The sequence below is a fragment of the Herpailurus yagouaroundi genome, unplaced genomic scaffold, assembly GCF_014898765.1.
Source record: "Herpailurus yagouaroundi ecotype Mexico unplaced genomic scaffold, PumYag 28, whole genome shotgun sequence".
Classification (NCBI taxonomy): Eukaryota; Metazoa; Chordata; class Mammalia; order Carnivora; family Felidae; genus Herpailurus; species Herpailurus yagouaroundi.
In genome coordinates, this window is record NW_024412376.1 from 49,277,599 (window position 1) to 49,296,113 (window position 18,515).

The 18,515-nt window shown below is 38.1% G+C and overlaps 1 protein-coding gene and 1 long non-coding RNA gene across 14 annotated transcripts in view; one reads left to right on the forward strand and one right to left on the reverse strand.

The window, feature by feature from the left end:
- ELF2 (E74 like ETS transcription factor 2) overlaps window positions 1-10,083 on the forward strand; it is a 95,389-nt gene extending 85,306 nt beyond the window's left edge. For 5 of the 13 annotated variants that reach the window (XM_040473714.1, XM_040473724.1, XM_040473793.1 and 2 more), the window contains 5 exons: window positions 1,578-1,616; window positions 1,971-2,057; window positions 6,308-6,500; window positions 7,116-7,463; window positions 7,840-10,083. In XM_040473714.1, coding sequence (XP_040329648.1) covers window positions 1,578-1,616; window positions 1,971-2,057; window positions 6,308-6,500; window positions 7,116-7,463; window positions 7,840-8,467 — 1,295 coding nt within the window. In that variant the 3' untranslated portion in view covers window positions 8,468-10,083. The remainder of the gene's footprint in view (window positions 1-1,577; window positions 1,617-1,970; window positions 2,058-6,307; window positions 6,501-7,115; window positions 7,464-7,839) is intronic. The other 8 variants (XM_040473733.1, XM_040473739.1, XM_040473774.1 and 5 more) reach the window with 2 other exon arrangements.
- Window positions 10,084-16,164: 6,081 nt separating this feature from the next.
- LOC121029625 (uncharacterized) lies at window positions 16,165-18,159 on the reverse strand. Its single transcript, XR_005789814.1, has 2 exons — window positions 18,064-18,159; window positions 16,165-17,037 (listed from the first exon to the last, which is right to left on the reverse strand). It is a non-coding gene; the product is annotated as an uncharacterized LOC121029625 (long non-coding RNA).
- Between the last annotated feature and the right edge of the window lie 356 nt (window positions 18,160-18,515).

Genomic DNA, 18,515 nt, shown 5'->3' on the forward strand with positions numbered 1-18,515 from the left:
AGCCCTGTTTACCTACCTTCCCATTGTACCTTGGCTGGCTGTATTCACATGGGAGCTATTATTACAAAATACTTAAGGAATTTTTGGATTTAAAAGAAGATGGAAAAGACCATGAAAAATGGGATCATTTAGGGAACCAAAATGTGGTATGATATAAACCAGGAAATAATTTGCCAATTTAACACTAATTTTACATATTTGAGAATAGATGGTCTTAATGACCATTTAAAAGATAAATAATGTATTTGTAAATATATATACCTTGTATTTTGTGCTTAAGTTCATTTGGGACATACGAGTTAGGTAGGGTTTTTTTTTTTTTTAAGTTTATTTGTTTTGAGAGAGAGAGCACATGCATGCACATGAGTGGGGGGGAGGGGCGGAGAGAGAGAATCCCAAGCATGCGGTGCTCTGTCAGCGCAGAGCTGGACACACGGGGATCAGTCTCACAAACCCATGAGATCATGACCTGTGCCGAAATCAAGTCGGATGCCTAACCAAGTGAGCCAGCCAGATGCCCCAAGTAGGTTGTTTTTTAATAACAGATCCTTCTGATATACTGTGTGTTATGAATCTCCAAGAGACGACTACATGCAATTCTAAAAATTAATTTGGAGAACCTTGTTTTCTACTGATGAATAAACTATTTCTTAAGGAGTATGATTTCACAAATACTACTTTATATGAAAACAAATTAAGCCTTTTTGGGCTTTTTAAATTATTTATTTTTAAGTAAACTCCACACCCAGCATGGAGCCCAACATGGAGTTTGACTCATGACCCTGAGATTGAGACCTGGGCTGAGATCAAGAGTTGGATGCTTAACCGACTAAGGCACCCAGGCCGCATCCCTGGGCTAACGTTTTGATTAAGGAAGTTGGTTTTGTTTTTTTTTGTTTTGTTTGTTTTTGCTTGAGACTTATTACTGATTGATTTATACATCTAAACATTATTTAAATTGAAAAATTAATCTCTGTTCTAATAAGGAGACCAGTGAACTTTCCATTTTAATTTTTGTCAGAGCATACTTCTTATTTATTAGTTTTACCATGATGAATTCTAGAATATAAAAGCTATGTAGTTTGAAATAAAATACTTTAATTTAGGTCTCTAGCTCTAAATAATCCTTGCTAATGAAGAACAGAGTGACATCAGAAATCCCAGATGTATGACAGTCACCAAATTAGTAATATAATCTGTAAAGATAGTATGCTTGGCTACTCCCAGCCTTTGTGGAGGCTTCCCCCTCATTTGCCAGAATTCTTCTGTCAGTGCTAAGGATTGGAAACAATGCATTTCAGCCTTACACGTTTTAGTATAAAGTGCAGCTCTTGCTTTTCTCTCTGTCCACGGTGGATGCTAGTCTGTCTGAAGAGAGCCTTATGGCAGAAGTGAGAAGCAAAAGGCACCCTTGTTAGACACACTAAATAATTATTTGGAAGGTTTTTTTTATCCTTACAATGTACCTACACGTTGAGGTGGGGAAATCTGGACACATATGCTTAAATTCTGGTGAATTGATTGGCTCAGAGCAATAGAGTGTTTAAAATAACACTTTTTACTTTTCCTCATTTGAGCTGAAAGGGCTTCGCAGATTACCACATCCTCTGCAATAGGTAGGTAAAGCTTTTTCTAACAATCCTGTAGAACAGAAAAAAGTTAATACTAGAATTCGTTTCCATTGCTACATTATTGGAAGAGGTTAGCAAATTGAGGCTCTGACCATATAAATAATAGGTTGGTAGTACCTGATTTGCCATATACACTGAAATTACTGCCAACTAACTGCTGTAATCTGAAATTGCAGAAGTGCTTTTAATGCTCATTTTAAATGCAGTTTTTATATACACTGCAGTATATTAATACACAAATTAGTGTCAATTTCATGAATAATGTGTTCTCACAGAGTCTGCTGATCATGCTTCTGTTTTTCTTGTTTTCACTGTATGGTTTCAATCTTATTTTTTCAGTTGGCCGTAAACCAAAGACCCAGCAATCACCAATTTCCAATGGGTCTCCTGAGTTAGGTATAAAGAAGAAACCCAGAGAAGGCAAAGGTAATTTGGGGAGGGCTGTTTTGGAGGTGAGATGATTTTTTTTTTTTTCAGTTGACATTTCTGCATTTGTAAGAAAATTATTTCTAGTACAAGCAGAAGTACAGTCTTTGGTAGTAGTTCTTAATCAGGGATGTATGAGCATCACCTGGGGAGCTTTTTTAATTTGTACCCAGTCCCTACCCCACTGAAATTCTGTAGCCATAGATAGGCTATGGGGGAGTAAAAGGCAGTAGGTAGGCATTTATGTTTGGGAAAGGTTGTCTTAAGTGCAGTCTTTGAGGGAGAGAGAATCCCAAACAGACTCTGCATCCTCAGCACAGAGCCCGGTGCAGGGCTCAAACTCGCGAACCGTGAGCTCACGACCTGAGCCGAAATCAAGAGTCGGAGCTTAACTGACTGAGCCACTCAGGTGCCCCTTAACGTGCAGTCTTATGCACACCCTTCTTAAGGGTCATTGTTCTTGATGGGGAGGTATGTGTAACAGCACTCATCCTCACACAGAGCCACTCAGAATTGAAAGAGTTTATAATGAAGACTTATTTCGGATACATCATTTTTAACTGACAGAGGTAATGCAAGAATTCCCAAGGCAAACTGGATTTAATTTCCTACTCAACCAATGTCAGTCCTGTCAGGAGTCAGAACAAAAACTTACCATATTTTTGCTTTAGAGTTGGCATATTTTCGTTAAAAACAAACTTTAACAAGACTTCTACATTCTGTTGTCTTAATATGTTAAGTAAGTTGATTTCAGGTAATTTTAATCATCATTTTAGGTGTGTTCTGATTATCTGATAACCAAAATTTCTCACTTTCACGAATGTTTTCAGATCTATATTTAATAGCTGGATATATTTTGGTTTAATACATTCAAGTTTATTCCATCTTCAACAGGTGGTTTTACATCTAATTTTAAATAATTAAAGCAAAACTTAAGTCTCTAGTAAAAAAAAAAGTTCTCTAATAAGTTTGCCAGGAAATAAAGGCAAAAAAAAAATCCGTTACAAATGAAGTTACGTTGAAATGTTATTTATTCAGGAACCAATAATAATTCAATTTAGGATGGATTTAGGATACTTATTTCCTTGTCTGTCTTTGGTCATTTTACATTTCTAACATCTTAGGTTTTATCTTTTAATTTATATTGTATACAATTATTACTGTTTTTAAAATAATTCCCATCATCAGCAGTCTCCTGTACTCAAAGACCTTATGCTTAACACTGGAGAAAACCTTTGTGATGACCTGTTTTTGCCAGTCAGAATACTTTTTGTTAAAATTCCCATATTGTATTATTAAACTTGAGGCAGCATGGTAAATGTGAAGATAAAAGATTAAAAATCAGTCGGGAGCACCTGGCTGGCTCAGTCGGTAGAGCATGTGACTCTTGATCATGGGATTGTAAGTTTGAGTCCCACACTGGGTGTAGAGATTACTTAAAAATAGAATCTTGAGGGGCGCCTGGGTGGCTCAGTCGGTTAAGCGTCTGACTTCGGCTCAGGTCATGATCTCGCGGTTTGTGAGTTCGAGCCCCGCGTCAGGCTCTGTGCTGACCGCTCAGAGCCTGGAGCCTGCTTCGGATTCTGTGTCTCCCTCTCTCTCCGCCCACCCCTGCTTGTGCTCTGTCTCTCTCCGTCTTCCAAAAATGAATAAACATTAAAAAAATTTTTAAAAATAAAAATAAAATTTTAAGGGGTGCCTGGGTGACTTTGTTGGTTAAATGTCCAACTTCAGCTCAGGTCTTGATCTCACAGTTTGTGGGTTTGAGCCCTGCATCAGGTTCTGCACTGACAGCTCAGAGCCTGGAGCCTGCTTCAGATTCTGTTCCTGTCTCTCAAAAATAAACATTAAAAAAAGATAAAAATAAAAATTTTAAGAAGTTCAGTGTTTCCTCTGTAAAATGTCATTGTAAATGCTGACAGTATGTCAGAGGCTTAATGAACTACCTTGTCTGATAAAGTCTTCCCTTTCCAAATTGTTTTCCTTAAAATGAGATGAAGACTTTTAAGTTTTAACTTGTGGTTGGGAACTGGAGTGGAGTGGTATAGGTAACCTGAGGAACGTTAAGGGTCTAGTTCAACAAACATGGATGCACTCAAATCCCTACCATATAAAAGGCATTGTCTGTTATTCAAACATTTTTTTACAGAGTAAGTTCTCTGCACTTTTACTATATCCACTTCTGGGGCTTTTCACAAAGAAAATAAAAATGTCCCAAGTACTCATCTTGGTGTGGTTGAAGGTTACCTATAGTTTATACATGTTGATGCTGGTGCAGTGGGGTTTCAGAGCCATAAATATAACCTTGTAAAGTTGAAGGTTAATCTTTTCAAGTCAAGAGATGCACACTGGTCTCAACTATGGCTTAATAAATTTATTGAATTTTCAGAGAATTCCAGAATGAAAATGAAATGCCTGAGGAAGAGCATCAGCATTTAGATTGAGTAGCAGTGGCTTAATTTGGAAGCCTCCCACCCTTAAAGGTTCTTCTCATGAAGGCTGTAATTTGGATCTAGATTTGATGAAAGTAAGGGGATAGTGAGTAGGAGCCTAGAGATGACCCAGTGACTCAGTGGTGGTGTGTGTAATTTTCTTCTTCTCAGTGTTCTTTTCTGTTCTTTGATCAACTTAAGAACCTCTGGCCCTAGAGGCTTATGAGGGGAATAAAAGAAAGTCAGCAGCCTGAAAAGCCTGATCTTCTGATAAACACTGTCCATCCACTACTTGTCTGCCCTCAAGAGTTCTCCAAAGGGGAAAAAAAAATTGACTCTTCTTTGGGGGATTAAGTTCTTTACCTTACCTACCCAGTTTCTCTCCTTTTCCTCTATGTACATCTTAGTCATTTTCCAAGTCTTCATGCTTTACTGATCCACTTTATTTTCATTCCTGAAACCCCAGAAACTTTGTCAGTCATTTGGAATATAATTATGTATTGCCTTGTGATAGATCTTAGGTCATTTCAAACCATTACTTCTTTTTTGTATTGTTGTTAACTTGTCATTTACTTTTTCCCCCTTCCCGACTAGATTGTAAATTCCTTGAAGGACCACGTTTTAAATGCTCTTTTGTGTCCTACTACGTAGTGTGTGATGAATAAGTATTTTACTCTGCAGAAATATCCCATTTTCAAATTTTGTTAGTATGTGATCAAATGTTGTATATAGTTAACATTTGATGAATACTTGACAGTTAAAGGAAATGCTAGAAATACTACTTAGTATTTCTATTTAAGGAGTTCGTATTTTAAGACTGAAGCACAAACGTATTTACTAACTGAATTGTTTGTGTATAATGAAATCCTAATATACTGCTTATCTTCACTGAATCGGGTATCATCAGTAGAAAGAGATTAGCAGTTAAGGAAAAAAAAAAAAACAACAACCCTATATTTAGAGGCAGTAGCTCTCATTCATTGATAATCAAATCCACATTGACTGGTAGTCCAGAGGATAGTGATAAAAGAATGTTTAAAGGGTCATGGGTAATTTATACTTTATAAGACATGTACTTCAGAGTTCATGCATAAAGGTGAGCCAAAGAAAAATACGTTTCGGGGAGCTTGGCTGGCTTAGGCAGTGGAGCGTGCGACTCCTGATCTCGGGGTTGTGGGTTTGAGCCTTATGTTGGGTGTGCCATTATATAGTATATAGTATAGATCTTATAAAAGTATATATATAGATCTTATAAAAAGATCCTTGGACTAATGTCTAAAAGTTTTGCATATTTCATTGTGTACTACTTGCCTTTTCAGTAAATAAGTGCCTTTTGATGAATTTTGATCATGGAATTTGGGCTTATATGATAAACATACTGGTGCATATTTATTCGTGGTTTAAATCTGTAAATTAATAAATTAGATTAAATTAGATTATGTTTAATTCAGGTTCACTTTGTGCTATGCATTATGCATTTGCCTTTACTGAACTCAAAATTTAGGATAGGGTGATGTATAATAGTACAAAACCCAGGACCTCTATTATAGGAGTATCATAACTATAAATAGGATATTATTTTTGAAAACCGGCAAACAAGTATATGTAGAACTTTTATAATGAAAGATAGTTTATATGTAATTGGGCGACACAATTTGACACTGTATAAGTGATTGCTCATATAGTCAAGTACTTATTGAGAGACTCTTAGTACATTTGTTTTACCAGTAGTAAATGAATTTTTATTCAGCGTAATTAAATATTTGCTTTTAATTATATTAAAGAATTTTTGACCAATGTCTTATCACTTTTTCAAAGGAAACACAACCTATTTGTGGGAGTTTCTCTTAGATCTACTTCAAGATAAAAATACTTGTCCTCGGTATATTAAGTGGACTCAGAGAGAAAAAGGCATATTCAAGCTTGTGGATTCCAAGGCTGTCTCTAAGCTTTGGGGGAAGCATAAGAATAAGCCAGATATGAACTATGAAACTATGGGACGAGCTCTGAGGTAAGAACACAAGAATGAATTTTTAAACAAAACGTAATACCTCTGAACATTGTCTTAGTGGTTTAAAAAGAGCTCTAAAAGCCCCTTATTATAACAATTTGGGGGATATTCTAGAGCAGTTTCTTGGATTTGGAGGTAGATAGGGAGAAAGATTTTGGTCTAGATGTCTAAAATTTCAGCATCACTGGAAACCCATCTTTTCAGAAAAATGTGCTTAATTTTAGGACCATTCTTTAATAGAAAAGTTGAAGACCTTTAAGAAAATTAAACGCAAACAAAACGATTTCCAAATCGTTAATTTACTTTTTAGTTCCTGTGAATTTGTTACAATGGATTTATCTTAATATGAAAATTTCACCTAAGTTTTGTCAATTTGGGAAACTCATAAAACTTTTCAGTATACATGCCTTCTTGTAATTACGGGTGTTTGTAAATGGACATATAGTTTACGTGACAGTATTCACATACTCCACAGATTCAGCCTTTTAAAGGAGCTCCTTCTGGTCTCTAACAGGAACAAGTGAATGTTTCTGTTACTATTCATTCTACATGGTGTTTCTTGGGGGGTAAAAAAATGTAATGCACTTGATTCATGTAGTACTGTTTCCCTTACAGATATTATTACCAAAGGGGTATTCTTGCAAAGGTTGAAGGACAGAGGCTTGTATATCAGTTCAAGGATATGCCCAAAAACATAGTGGTCATAGACGACGACAAAAGTGAAACTTGTAATGAAGACTTAGCAGCAGCTACTGATGAAAAATCATTAGAACGAGTGTCACTGTCTGCAGAAAGTCTCCTAAAAGCAGCAACCTCTGTTCGTGGTGGAAAAAACTCCTCTCTAAACTGCTCCAGAGCAGAGAAGGGTGTAGCTAGAGTTGTGAATATCACTTCCCCTGGTCACGATGCTCCATCCAGGTCCCCTACTACTACCACATCTGTGTCAGCAACGGCAGCTCCAAGGTCAGTGAAGGAAACCATTACTCGTATTTATTTTAGAAAGTGCCTTAGCAAAAATATGTCCCCTTTTTAATGTTAGCAGCCTAAGAACCCACTGTCATCAAGACTTGGAAAATTGCCTGATCTTTTTTAAATGTATTTTGTTGCTGTTAAAGTAGATGTCTCAACTAACTTGACTTGGTTTTTATGGTTTTGTAGATGGAACTTAGTGTGGGCTTTTGTTTTTAAAATGTATTTATTTCATGGTATTTCATACTGTAAATTGTCAGTACACCTGTAGAATTTGAGAGCAATAGTTTTGTACATTTTAGATTTGCATTCATCTTTTTGCTCAAGAAACCTATTGTCTAACATTAAATCAATTTTTTTAATCTCCTAGGACAGTTCGTGTCGCAATGCAAGTACCTGTTGTAATGACATCGTTGGGTCAGAAAATTTCAACTGTGGCAGTTCAGTCAGTTAATGCAGGTGCACCGTTAATAACCAGCACTAGTCCAACAACAGCAACCTCTCCAAAGGTAGTTATTCAGACAATCCCTACTGTGATGCCAGCCTCTTCTGAAAATGGAGACAAAATCACCATGCAGCCTGCCAAAATTATTACCATCCCAGCTACACAACTCGCACAGTGTCAACTTCAGACAAAGTCAAATCTGACTGGATCGGGAAGCATTAACATTGTTGGAACCCCGCTGGCTGTGAGAGCACTTACTCCTGTTTCCATAGCCCATGGTACACCTGTAATGAGACTATCGGTGCCTACTCAGCAGGCATCTGGCCAGACTCCTCCCCGAGTTATCAGTGCGGTCATAAAAGGGCCAGAGGTAAAATCAGAAGCAGTGGCAAAAAAGCAGGAACATGACGTGAAAACTTTGCAACTGGTACAAGAAGAAAAACCAGCAGATGGAAATAAGACAGTGACCCACGTAGTGGTTGTCAGTGCACCTTCAGCTATTGCCCTTCCCGTAACTATGAAAACGGAAGGACTAGTGACGTGTGAGAAATAAAACAGCAGCCCTACCACGGACTTAAGACTGTTAGTGATAGTACTAACATAAATACTTGCAAGGGAGGTCATCAAGAAGAGTCAAAAGAAGACTTTAAAACATTTTTAATGCATATAAGAAAACAATCAAACTTACTGGAAGTAAATTACCTATCCCATGTTTCAGTGGGAAATGAACTACATACGGAGATGCTGACAGAAAACTGCCTCTTACAGTAGGAAACAACTGAACCCATCAATAAGGAAAAGGATTGAAAAGGGACCAAGCAACTCACTACAATATCAAGTTACACTAAGACTTGGAACACTAACATTCTGTAAGAGGTTATATAGTTTTCAGTGGGGAGGGGTTGGGATGGGTGATCTCATTGTTACATACAGCAATTTTTGATGCATTTTATATGCATACCAGCAATTATTACTGTGTTCACACAGAACTCACTTAACTGGTGCTACGTGAAGACTGCTAATATAGGTATTTTAGAATGTGAATTGAAAATGGATCCAAAAGCTTTTCAGAAAGATAGCAAAAAAGATCTAGTGCGATTTTTTTTTTTTATATCATATAGCTTAAGCTGATTTAAAACAAAGGCCTTAGACTAATTTTCAGTTTTCTTTATCGAAATAAGCTAATGGCTTGTTTGTGTAAAGCTTTTTTATTAAAAGAAAAATTTTAAAAATCTTGTACCTAGCACAGTATTGTTATAGAATTTACATGTAACATTTTATATGGTAGTTTAAGTCTGTCAGTTTCCTAATTGTGGACAAATTAACAGTTGCTCTGGCCTTTTGCTGTAACCTGCCTGTGTCACTCACTTAGCCCTGGCATCTGTGCAGACATATCAGTTCCAGTTCTACTGTCACTTGGAAGTTCAGGCTCAGCATGAATTTTTGTCAGGTAGCTCTAATACCTGGTGTTTTTGTTTTTTTTCCTTCCTTTCTTTTCTTTCTTTCTTTTCTTTTTTTTTTAGTTGAAGTTTAAGAGGGAAAGTACCAGTGTTCAGATTTGAACTATAATAGTTTGTATATTCAACATTTGAAGTATATTCTATTTTGTTGTACTCTTGTTTCAAAGTGTATTCAAGTAGGTTTTCTGAAATATAGAAATGAAATTTATGTTGTGGTTTGGTGTCTGGTGATATTTATAATATTCAAAAGCTAGTATAGAGACACTGTTTTAGTTAAGTAGTAGAAGTCTTATTTCTCCTTCGCAACTACCGTGTGAAGAAATATTCCTTCTGTTTTGTTTCATTACATTAATATTTGCAAGTATCTGCATGTTGCCACTTAATTTCTAATTACTGTCATGAACTATAATGTTCTACTTACCGTGATGAGTTTATTATTTTAATGTTGGCCACACGTAAAGAATTTCTATTTCAAATCAGACCAGTTATTTCTCAAACAGACCTTTTGAGGGTTAGGATGAACAAGTAATACTCTTGCCCTTTTGCAAATTAGGAAATGGAGGTAGGTACCAGAGGGATTACAGGAGTTTCCTAATTTCACACCAAACTAGGTCCTAGGACTCCACATCTTCATGTTCTTTCTACTACAAAGAAAAGTTGTCTATTTTTACATCTTTTAGAAATTTAAATAAACTGATACTTAATATTTTGTGGCCTTTAATTGTGCTTTTGATCAGATACTACTTAGGTCAACAAAGATTTTTTATAACCGAACCCTTTGTAAGCATTGATCTTTTCCATAAATATACCTGATGGTACTTTTTTTTAAAATTTTTTTAACGTTTATTTATTTTTGAGACAGAGAGAGACAGAGCATGAACGGGGGAGGGTCAGAGAGAGAGAGGGAGACACAGAATCGGAAACAGGCTCCAGGCTCTGAGCTGTCAGCACAGAGCCCGATGCGGGGCTCGAACTCACGGACTGCGAGATCGTGACCTGAGCCGAAGTCGGACGCTTAGCTGACTGAGCCACCCAGGCGCCCCTACCTGATGGTACTTTTTAATAAAAGCTGAAAGAAAAACTCGCTTCTTATCCCATTTGGGAGTTAAGCTCAAATTCTGCCTACTTTTAAAACATTTCCTAAGTATTTCAGTTTTCTTTGGCACTTTCTTTTTTGCACTATAGTTTCATTTGTTGAGTCCTATCTTCTATATTTTTTGAGGGCAAAGAGTACATATATAGCTTATACCATACGTTCACCACTCCCAAAGTGCTAAGCATACTGGACACTCAGACACGTATTGGTTTTGGTAACACATTTGCTAAGAATCTAAGTCATGTACTGTGAATGACAGATAAGACTTAAATTTTCAATGAATAATATACCCCCCTCCCCGCTATATTATTAATTGGTTCTAACTGGGTCAAACCAGAACTACCTAGCTTATCTCTACCATTCTGCCTAGACATTTTTCTAGCTCTCAGAACAAGTACACCTAAGGTCTAGATCTGAAAACCTGTATGTAGACAGTATTACTGATCAGAGTGTTTCTGCTGATTAAAATCACCAATGGTATGGCTTTTAATCTCAACCCTTCCAAACTGTAAACCACTGTAACTTACATTTGTTTTTTGTGTCTGGCATATTGAGGAACCACATAACAATAGCTTGATGCTACTATGTTTTCCAGCCTCACCAGGGCTTTTGAACAATAATCAGCAGTCTGTCGTGAGCTGTGAACTCCCTTCATATCTGGATCCTTTGCTTTAAGAGTATCTACTTATACGGGCATCCTTCCTCACCCACCTGTTTCAAGGAGGCGGCAGGTGTGCCCTCCTCCTGGACTCTGCCTCTCCTCTCCTTTCACACCTCCTTGGCCTCCTTGTTCCAGCAGTTTAATAGCCTATCATTCTGTCTCTTTTTCTTCAGTGGCTGAATTCTGGCTTAGAAACAGTTCTCACTGAGGTCCAATAATACAGTAGTAAAATCAAACAGACACTTCATTTTTTTCATGTGACCTTGTGCCTTAGCCTGCTTCTTAAAAATTCTCTTTTGGTTTTCCATGACAACCTTCTACCTGACCAGTCAGTCTTCTTAGTCTGCTTTGAGGTCCTTCAGTTTTCCCATTTAATGTTAACACTAAGGTTCTGTCAATGGGGCTCTTTTCTTCAGAGTAGTTGTAAGAATTAAATGAATTAATTTGTTAGAGTCAGTGCCTGGCATCTAGCAAGCACTCTAGTAAGTGCTTACTATTATGATTTTACTTCAACTGAATTGTAAGATAATTTCATCCATGCCTGTTTTTACTGCCAAATGTGTTCTGGCCTAGAGTTTTCAGGCTCAGTTGGGTTTATCTAAATGCCTACGATTTACTCCTTGAATGTCCAGCTGAGCTCTGTTCTGAAATCTATTCTCAGCTCAGTAAATGACATAACCAGCAGCCCATTACTCAGGCCAGAAGAAACCATTCTAGACACCTTACTTCCTACCTCCAGCCATTCACCAAATCCTCTTGACAGTACCTTGTAAGGAGCTTCCTTTCCCATCCTCCCTACCTTTACTGCTCATCTTGCCAAGCCTCTCTGTAGTCCACTTCTCTTGCTACTGCTTTAAATTCTTCAATGGCATCTCTTCCTGAAAACATAAAAGTTTAAAGCAGAACATTTAAGTCCTTTGATCTGGCCTCTGCCTACCTTCCCAAGCCTTATTCTCTTGCTTCTCTTTTGGTCATCTCTGGACTACAAACTTTCCAGGCACCCATACCTCACTAGGCCCTTCCACAGATGGCTGCTCTCTAGACCTCCCTCTGCATTCACCCGCATAGGAATTCACTTTATTTATGGAGTTAGAAGTGACAGATATCAAAATAAAAATCTCTGAAATAGGCTGGGAAACCACCCAGAGGTTGGGAAGTGGTCTACTCTGAGTGAATTCTGAGGATAAAGACGGAAATGTGTAACGTATATAAAGACCAGGGTTAGGGGACAGGAAAAAGAATAAACAGTGGGAATGAAAGATGGTTCACAGAGAAAAGGACGGATGAGGGAACATTTCCAGATACAGTGGGCAACACTATCAAGTGTAGCAGAAAGGGCTAAGCATAGGTGGCCAAAGAAAAAGCCAGAGATTGTTGGTACAGTAAAAATAAAAGGGCAGTTCTAGTAGGCGGTGGCCTTGAAGGCAGAAAATAAGGGATGGGGCACCTGAGACGTTACCAGTGGCCTCCCTCTGACAACCTGGCAATTACTTCACTACAGAGAAGGCATCTCTGATCACTGTATATAAATCAGTCGTGTGTAATAATTAGACTTACTTACACAGGAAGACAGTTTTACTGTCTTTGGGGTATTTACAGAGTATCCTATGCTACTTTTACTTGAAGTCACCTGGCCTACTCCGAGGGCATGGGCACAGCACATTGTTTTGGGGAGGCAAGAATAACCCTACTTTATTTTTTTTATTTAAAAAAAAAATTTTTTTTTCAACGTTTTTTATTTATTTTTGGGACAGAGAGAGACAGAGCATGAACGGGGGAGGGGCAGAGAGAGAGGGAGACACAGAATCGGAAACAGGCTCCAGGCTCCGAGCCATCAGCCCAGAGCCCGACGCGGGGCTCGAACTCACAGACCGCGAGATCGTGACCTGGCTGAAGTCGGACGCTTAACCGACTGCGCCACCCAGGCGCCCCTATTTTAGTTCCATAGCTGTCACTGTAACTTTTCCCTGTATTACAGCTTTTAACTATTCACAACCCAAGCCCTCTGTGGTTGTGATTTATTTGTACTTCAGCCCCTATGTTACAATCACCATACAATCTCCGTAATTAAAACTTACAATCTTCTGTAGGAAGTCGTACACAGTGATACATTCCTAAAGAGAATGAGAAGATACTATGCAACCCTTTGCAAGTGCACTGGTTTGCTTCCTTTGCGCATCACGCCTCCAAAGCCTTGAAAACTCAAGTGCTGCAGGGGAGACTGATCTGATTTGATTTTTATCTACTTCTCGTTTTAAGCAACCGTTAACTATCTTTTTGAACACTGCAACTCAGCAGTAACATTGGGAGTTCAGGAGTTAAACACAATATATCGCAACTTCCACAGTGAGAACTTCCAAACAACAAGACTGTTTAATACTTCTGTATCAAAAACAAAATAAAACTGAACTATCAATAGGCTGTAAAATAACAGGTGTCGTCTTCTCCCAAGATCTTTCTTCCCATCCCCTTATAGTAATATGTTTAACTTTGAGAAAGTGTTGTCAATTTCAGAAGACTTAAGTGACATCATCGCTGTCATAACTGATGAAATACTATTAACATAATCTGCAAATTATTTCTGAGTTACAGGATATTAATTCACTGTAACATGTACCTTTGCTGCCCATTATAATCACTTGGGAAGACTGAACAATCCTGTTGCCCAGGTCACACTCCATACCAATTCAATTACAATGTATGGCAGTGGGAGCCAGGCATCAGTATTAACTATGTCTAGGAGACTTCATTGTCGCTGCTGGCAAGTTGTATGGATACAATCAAAGAAAGCTTTATATTCAGGGATCTGCTCTATCTGTCCCAAGCTTTTCTAAATGTTCAGTAGAAAAAGGTAGTTTGACATAGGTATATTAAGTATTACAACGGGCTTTTGAGGCACCTGGGTGGCTTAGTCAGTTGAGCATCCAGTTTCAGCTCAGGTTATGATCTTCCGGTTCATGAGTTCAAGCCCCACATCAGGTTCACTGTTGTCAGCACAAAGCCTGCTTCAAATCCTCTGTCCCCCCCTCTCTCTATCCCTCCACCATTTGCGTTCTCTCAAAAATAAATAAAACTTTTTTTTTAAAGTATTAGAAGAGGCTTTTGAAAAGCCTACATACTATATATTTCATCAATTCCAAAGCCTTTCTCATATTTAACAGCTCTTTAATTAAGGTGAGAAAGTCCTACAAAACAGTATATTATGTTAACGTGCCTTGTCCCTTCAAAGAAATTGTTTTGGAAAGCTATATACTAATGCCAACAATGCTACCATTGTTCGAAAAAAAATTTTTTTTTTTCCTAATTGCTTCCTGGAGCAGGACCTAAAATTTAAAACATAATTAATAGAGGCAAGTTTTCTGAGGAAGATTTTAGTTTTAGAAACTGCCAAGTCACTTGAGGTAAATAAATTGATGTGAATCAAGCTAGGTAATGCCATATTTGGTTCAAAACGAGATGTGGCTATAAAATTCACAGTACTTTTCTGGAGAGCACCCTAAAACTGGATATGGAAGCAGTTCCAAAAAGTTGCAAAAATATTTTTTTTTAAAGGGACTTTTTTAAAGTTTATTTAGAGAGAGGGAGAGAATCCAAAGCGGGCTCTGTGCTGTCAGTGCAGAGCCGGATGTGGGGCTCAGACTCACGAACTGTGAGATCATGACCTGAGCCAAAACCAAGAGTCAGAGCCCCCCTGCAAAAACAGTTTTGAGCAGTGTGAATAGAAACTCAAATTTTGTGGAGGTACCAGAGTTCAACGTTTTGAGAAACCTTAGAGATTTTCTGATCTATTGCCTGTGTTACAAAGAAAGACACTAAGGTTTGAAAACAATTGACTCCTCAGTCCTAGTTAGGTTAGTCAGTGGCAGACCTAAAAACAACTTCTCTGCCTCTCAATTCAGTTTTAGCCTCAATCTCCATTCCCTCCCTTCCAAAAAAAAAGGGGGGGGGCGGGTAGGTCAGTTTAGGAATAAGTCTGTACTATCATATAATGATCCTTACTTTCTCACAAACTAAATCTTAAAACGTTGCAGAATTTTGCTGTGATGCTGTTCTCTTCAGATTTACCAATCTGTGGAAACCAAAATGAGGTGTTGGACATATTCTTGGTGCCCAGTCTCCCATTATCTTTCTTTTCTTAGTTTTTTTTTTTAATCTTAGAGACGGAGGGGCAGAAAGGGAGAATCCCCAGTAGGCTCCATGCTCAGCACGTAGCCCCACGCAGGGGCTCGATCCCGTGATCCTTGGGATCATAACCTGAGCTAAAATCAAGAGTCGGACACTCAGCCAACTGAGCCACCCAGGCGCCCCATTCCATCATATTTCTTGATGTTTTTACATTATAGATAAGGATTCTGTAATCCTATTTCAACATTCTTGTACACAAATTGTCCACATCTAGAAACCTGAATCTGTTTAATGTAGCAAGGTAATTTATACTCTGCTTTATTACCAAAAGGATTTCAGATAGTTTACATATTCTAAGAACAAGTGAAAGTCAAAAAATAAAAGAAAAAAGGATGGCAAAAGATGAAAGCATACAGAATACATGTTGTAAAATGTTACACAGTAATTAAAATTCAGCTATAAGGTTTGGTTTTGAATGTCTTGGAAGCCAAGGCAAAAAAGATGATCAGTAATGAGATTCAAAGAATCCAGTTTACCAGCTGCTTAGAAGCAACTAAGCTTTTCCTAGCATTTTGTCAAGAGGAATCGGGGCGCCTGAGTGGCTAAATCAGTTAAGCGTCTGACTTCGGCTCAGGTCAGGAGCTCACGGTCATGAGTTTGAGCCCCACATGGGGCTCTGTGCTGACAGCTCAGAGCCTGGAGCCTGCTTCCAATCCTGTGTCTCCCTGTCTCTCTGCCCCTTCCCCGCTTGCACCTGTCTCTCTCTCTTTCGTTCTAAGAAATAAACAACAAACAAAAAGGAATGGCCGTGTCTGCATGTCTAATCTTGCATGAGTGTTCTTAGATGTGGGCTTTACACAGAAATCTGGGGAACAAAGGCCTGGAATTGAGAGTATTCTGTTCATCACTCAAAGGCAGATACTTTTTTACTTTACAAATCAAAGTAGGGTTGACATTCTCTCATGAAATTTAAAAACCAGATCACCCACAACCTCACATATGGCTGGAAGAACAATTAGGAAAAAAAACCCTTGCCATTCATTCTATCAACCACTCACCTATTTGGGGCTTTATTTTCTATTACTGCTATTAGTTCTGCATTTTCAAACTGAAAGATTACTCTTCTTGGAATAGTAACAGTGGGTTGTTAACAACATCCATGAATATTTTAAGACATCAAGTACAGTGCCCTTCCCTTTCTTGCTCTGAACCTTTGAAGGAAGGTTCAGTGACTTACGTGTATTATAACAATTTACAGTATTGTTTTACAAATACCTCCGATATCTGTGGGGTTGACAGGGCAGGTACAATGCAATACTCTGTAGATGAGAAAACGGAGGCCCTGGAGATGGAGCGGCTCGTCCAGGGCCACGCCGGTCATGTGTCTTCACTTGGAGCCTGGCCCCTTCTACTTGTTGTTTGTTTTCTCCTCCCCTTGTTTCGTGAGCCCAACTCCAGTCCTCTACCATTCTGGGATCCATCCACTCTAGATAAAAGCTGGACTGTGCCATATTTTTATACATGTCATTTTAAAAAGCTCTGCAAGTACATTCGTTTTTTGGATGACTATCCTTGTCTAAAATTGAAATCAATTATGATTATGAACATGTGTTTTTATCTCTTTTTAGAATTTATATCTTGGATATAAGCTTCCTCAAGCCTAAAACACATTATCTAATTATATTCCCTTATAAAACCTTGGATGGTTTAAAAATTCACTCAAATAGAGAATACTTGCATCAATTTCCTCTAGTTTGAAACACTCCAAGTAGCTGTTCTCACTGCTTAAAAAAAAAAAAAAAAAAAAAAAAGCTACCATCAAAGTATGCAAATAGTATTAGATATTCTACTTTTGAACTACTTCGCTGCCATCAGAATAACTGAAATCCACTCTTTCGGCCACCATTTGGTCTCTGGATCTTGCTTCTGTTCTATACTGCGTATGTACTACAAAGTATTTGACTCAGGTGTTTGACCATTTTTCACTGAACCGATCTCTTCCTCCTCCACCTATCACTCTTCTCTCCAATTGTACTCACTTGGGGCCAAAGGAGCATGTTGGCAGGGGAAAGAAGCACGTACTCTGGAGTCAAGACCTATTAGCTGTCACGTCACTTTGGTCCACGTATTTGATGTTTTTTTTTTTTTTTTTTTAATTTTTTTTTTTTAATGTTTATTTTTGAGACAGAGAGAGACAGAGCATGAATGGGGGAGGGGCAGAGAGAGAGGGAGACACAGAATCGGAAGCAGGCTCCAGGCTCTGAGCCATCAGCCCAGAGCCTGACGCGGGGCTCGAACTCACGAACCGTGAGATCGTGACCTGAGCTGAAGTCGGATGCTCAACCGACTGAGCCACCCAGGCGCCCCCGTATTTGATGTTTTACATCCATTTTAAATTAAGAGTAGTTGTAGAAACATTAATAATAAAGAACAGCTGTAAGATCATATATGTAAAGCTCTTAGAGGCAAAGGTGTAAGGAGTTCAAATGTTAGTTTCTTTGTAAGTATACACCACCATGCTTTGCTTGAGTAAATGAGGTGGTCATTCCTATTCCTACCACCTTGTAGAGGGGAATCTACTGAAATAGGGCACGGAGGAGGAAAAAAAAATCCATCGCCCCTCATTCTCTCTTCAAATCGGCACAATTTTACCTTCTCTCTGAAGACTCTTACTATGACCACGACTAAAATATTATGTGATATAAAAAGAAAAGCCAAACCAAAAGGTACAGAGGGATGGAATAAGAGAAATTTGTTAAATGGAACATGCTTAAAAATTTAGAATACATTTTAGATTTGTTACTTACCATTCTGCCTTCCGGTTACTCTGATAGTCCGTAAGGCAAAGGTGTCTATAAAGACTTAAAAGGAAGAATAAAATATGAAGTATAATCCAACAAGATTTAATACACTACTAAGAAATTATTTACCTAAATGCTCCCATAATTACATTTTAAATAGACAAATACAAAAGCATCAAACACAAGCATACTGAAGTGTTTAGGCCTCCTGTCACGGTTAACTCCACAAGACCACTCATAACGAAGAGTTCCATTATAGGTTTTCCCCCATCTCCTTAATTTATGGGAACATTACAATCACAAAGTGTTTCCATTTTTTTTGTTCATTAGCGTTCCCACCAACCCCTAGCCTAACGCTCAACCCATCGCCTGTTAATTCATATATTGGTGGACATTTTAAATTCAGACATTATTTTGGCTTTCATACTCATCTGGAATGGTTTGCTTAAGGCTGTCGT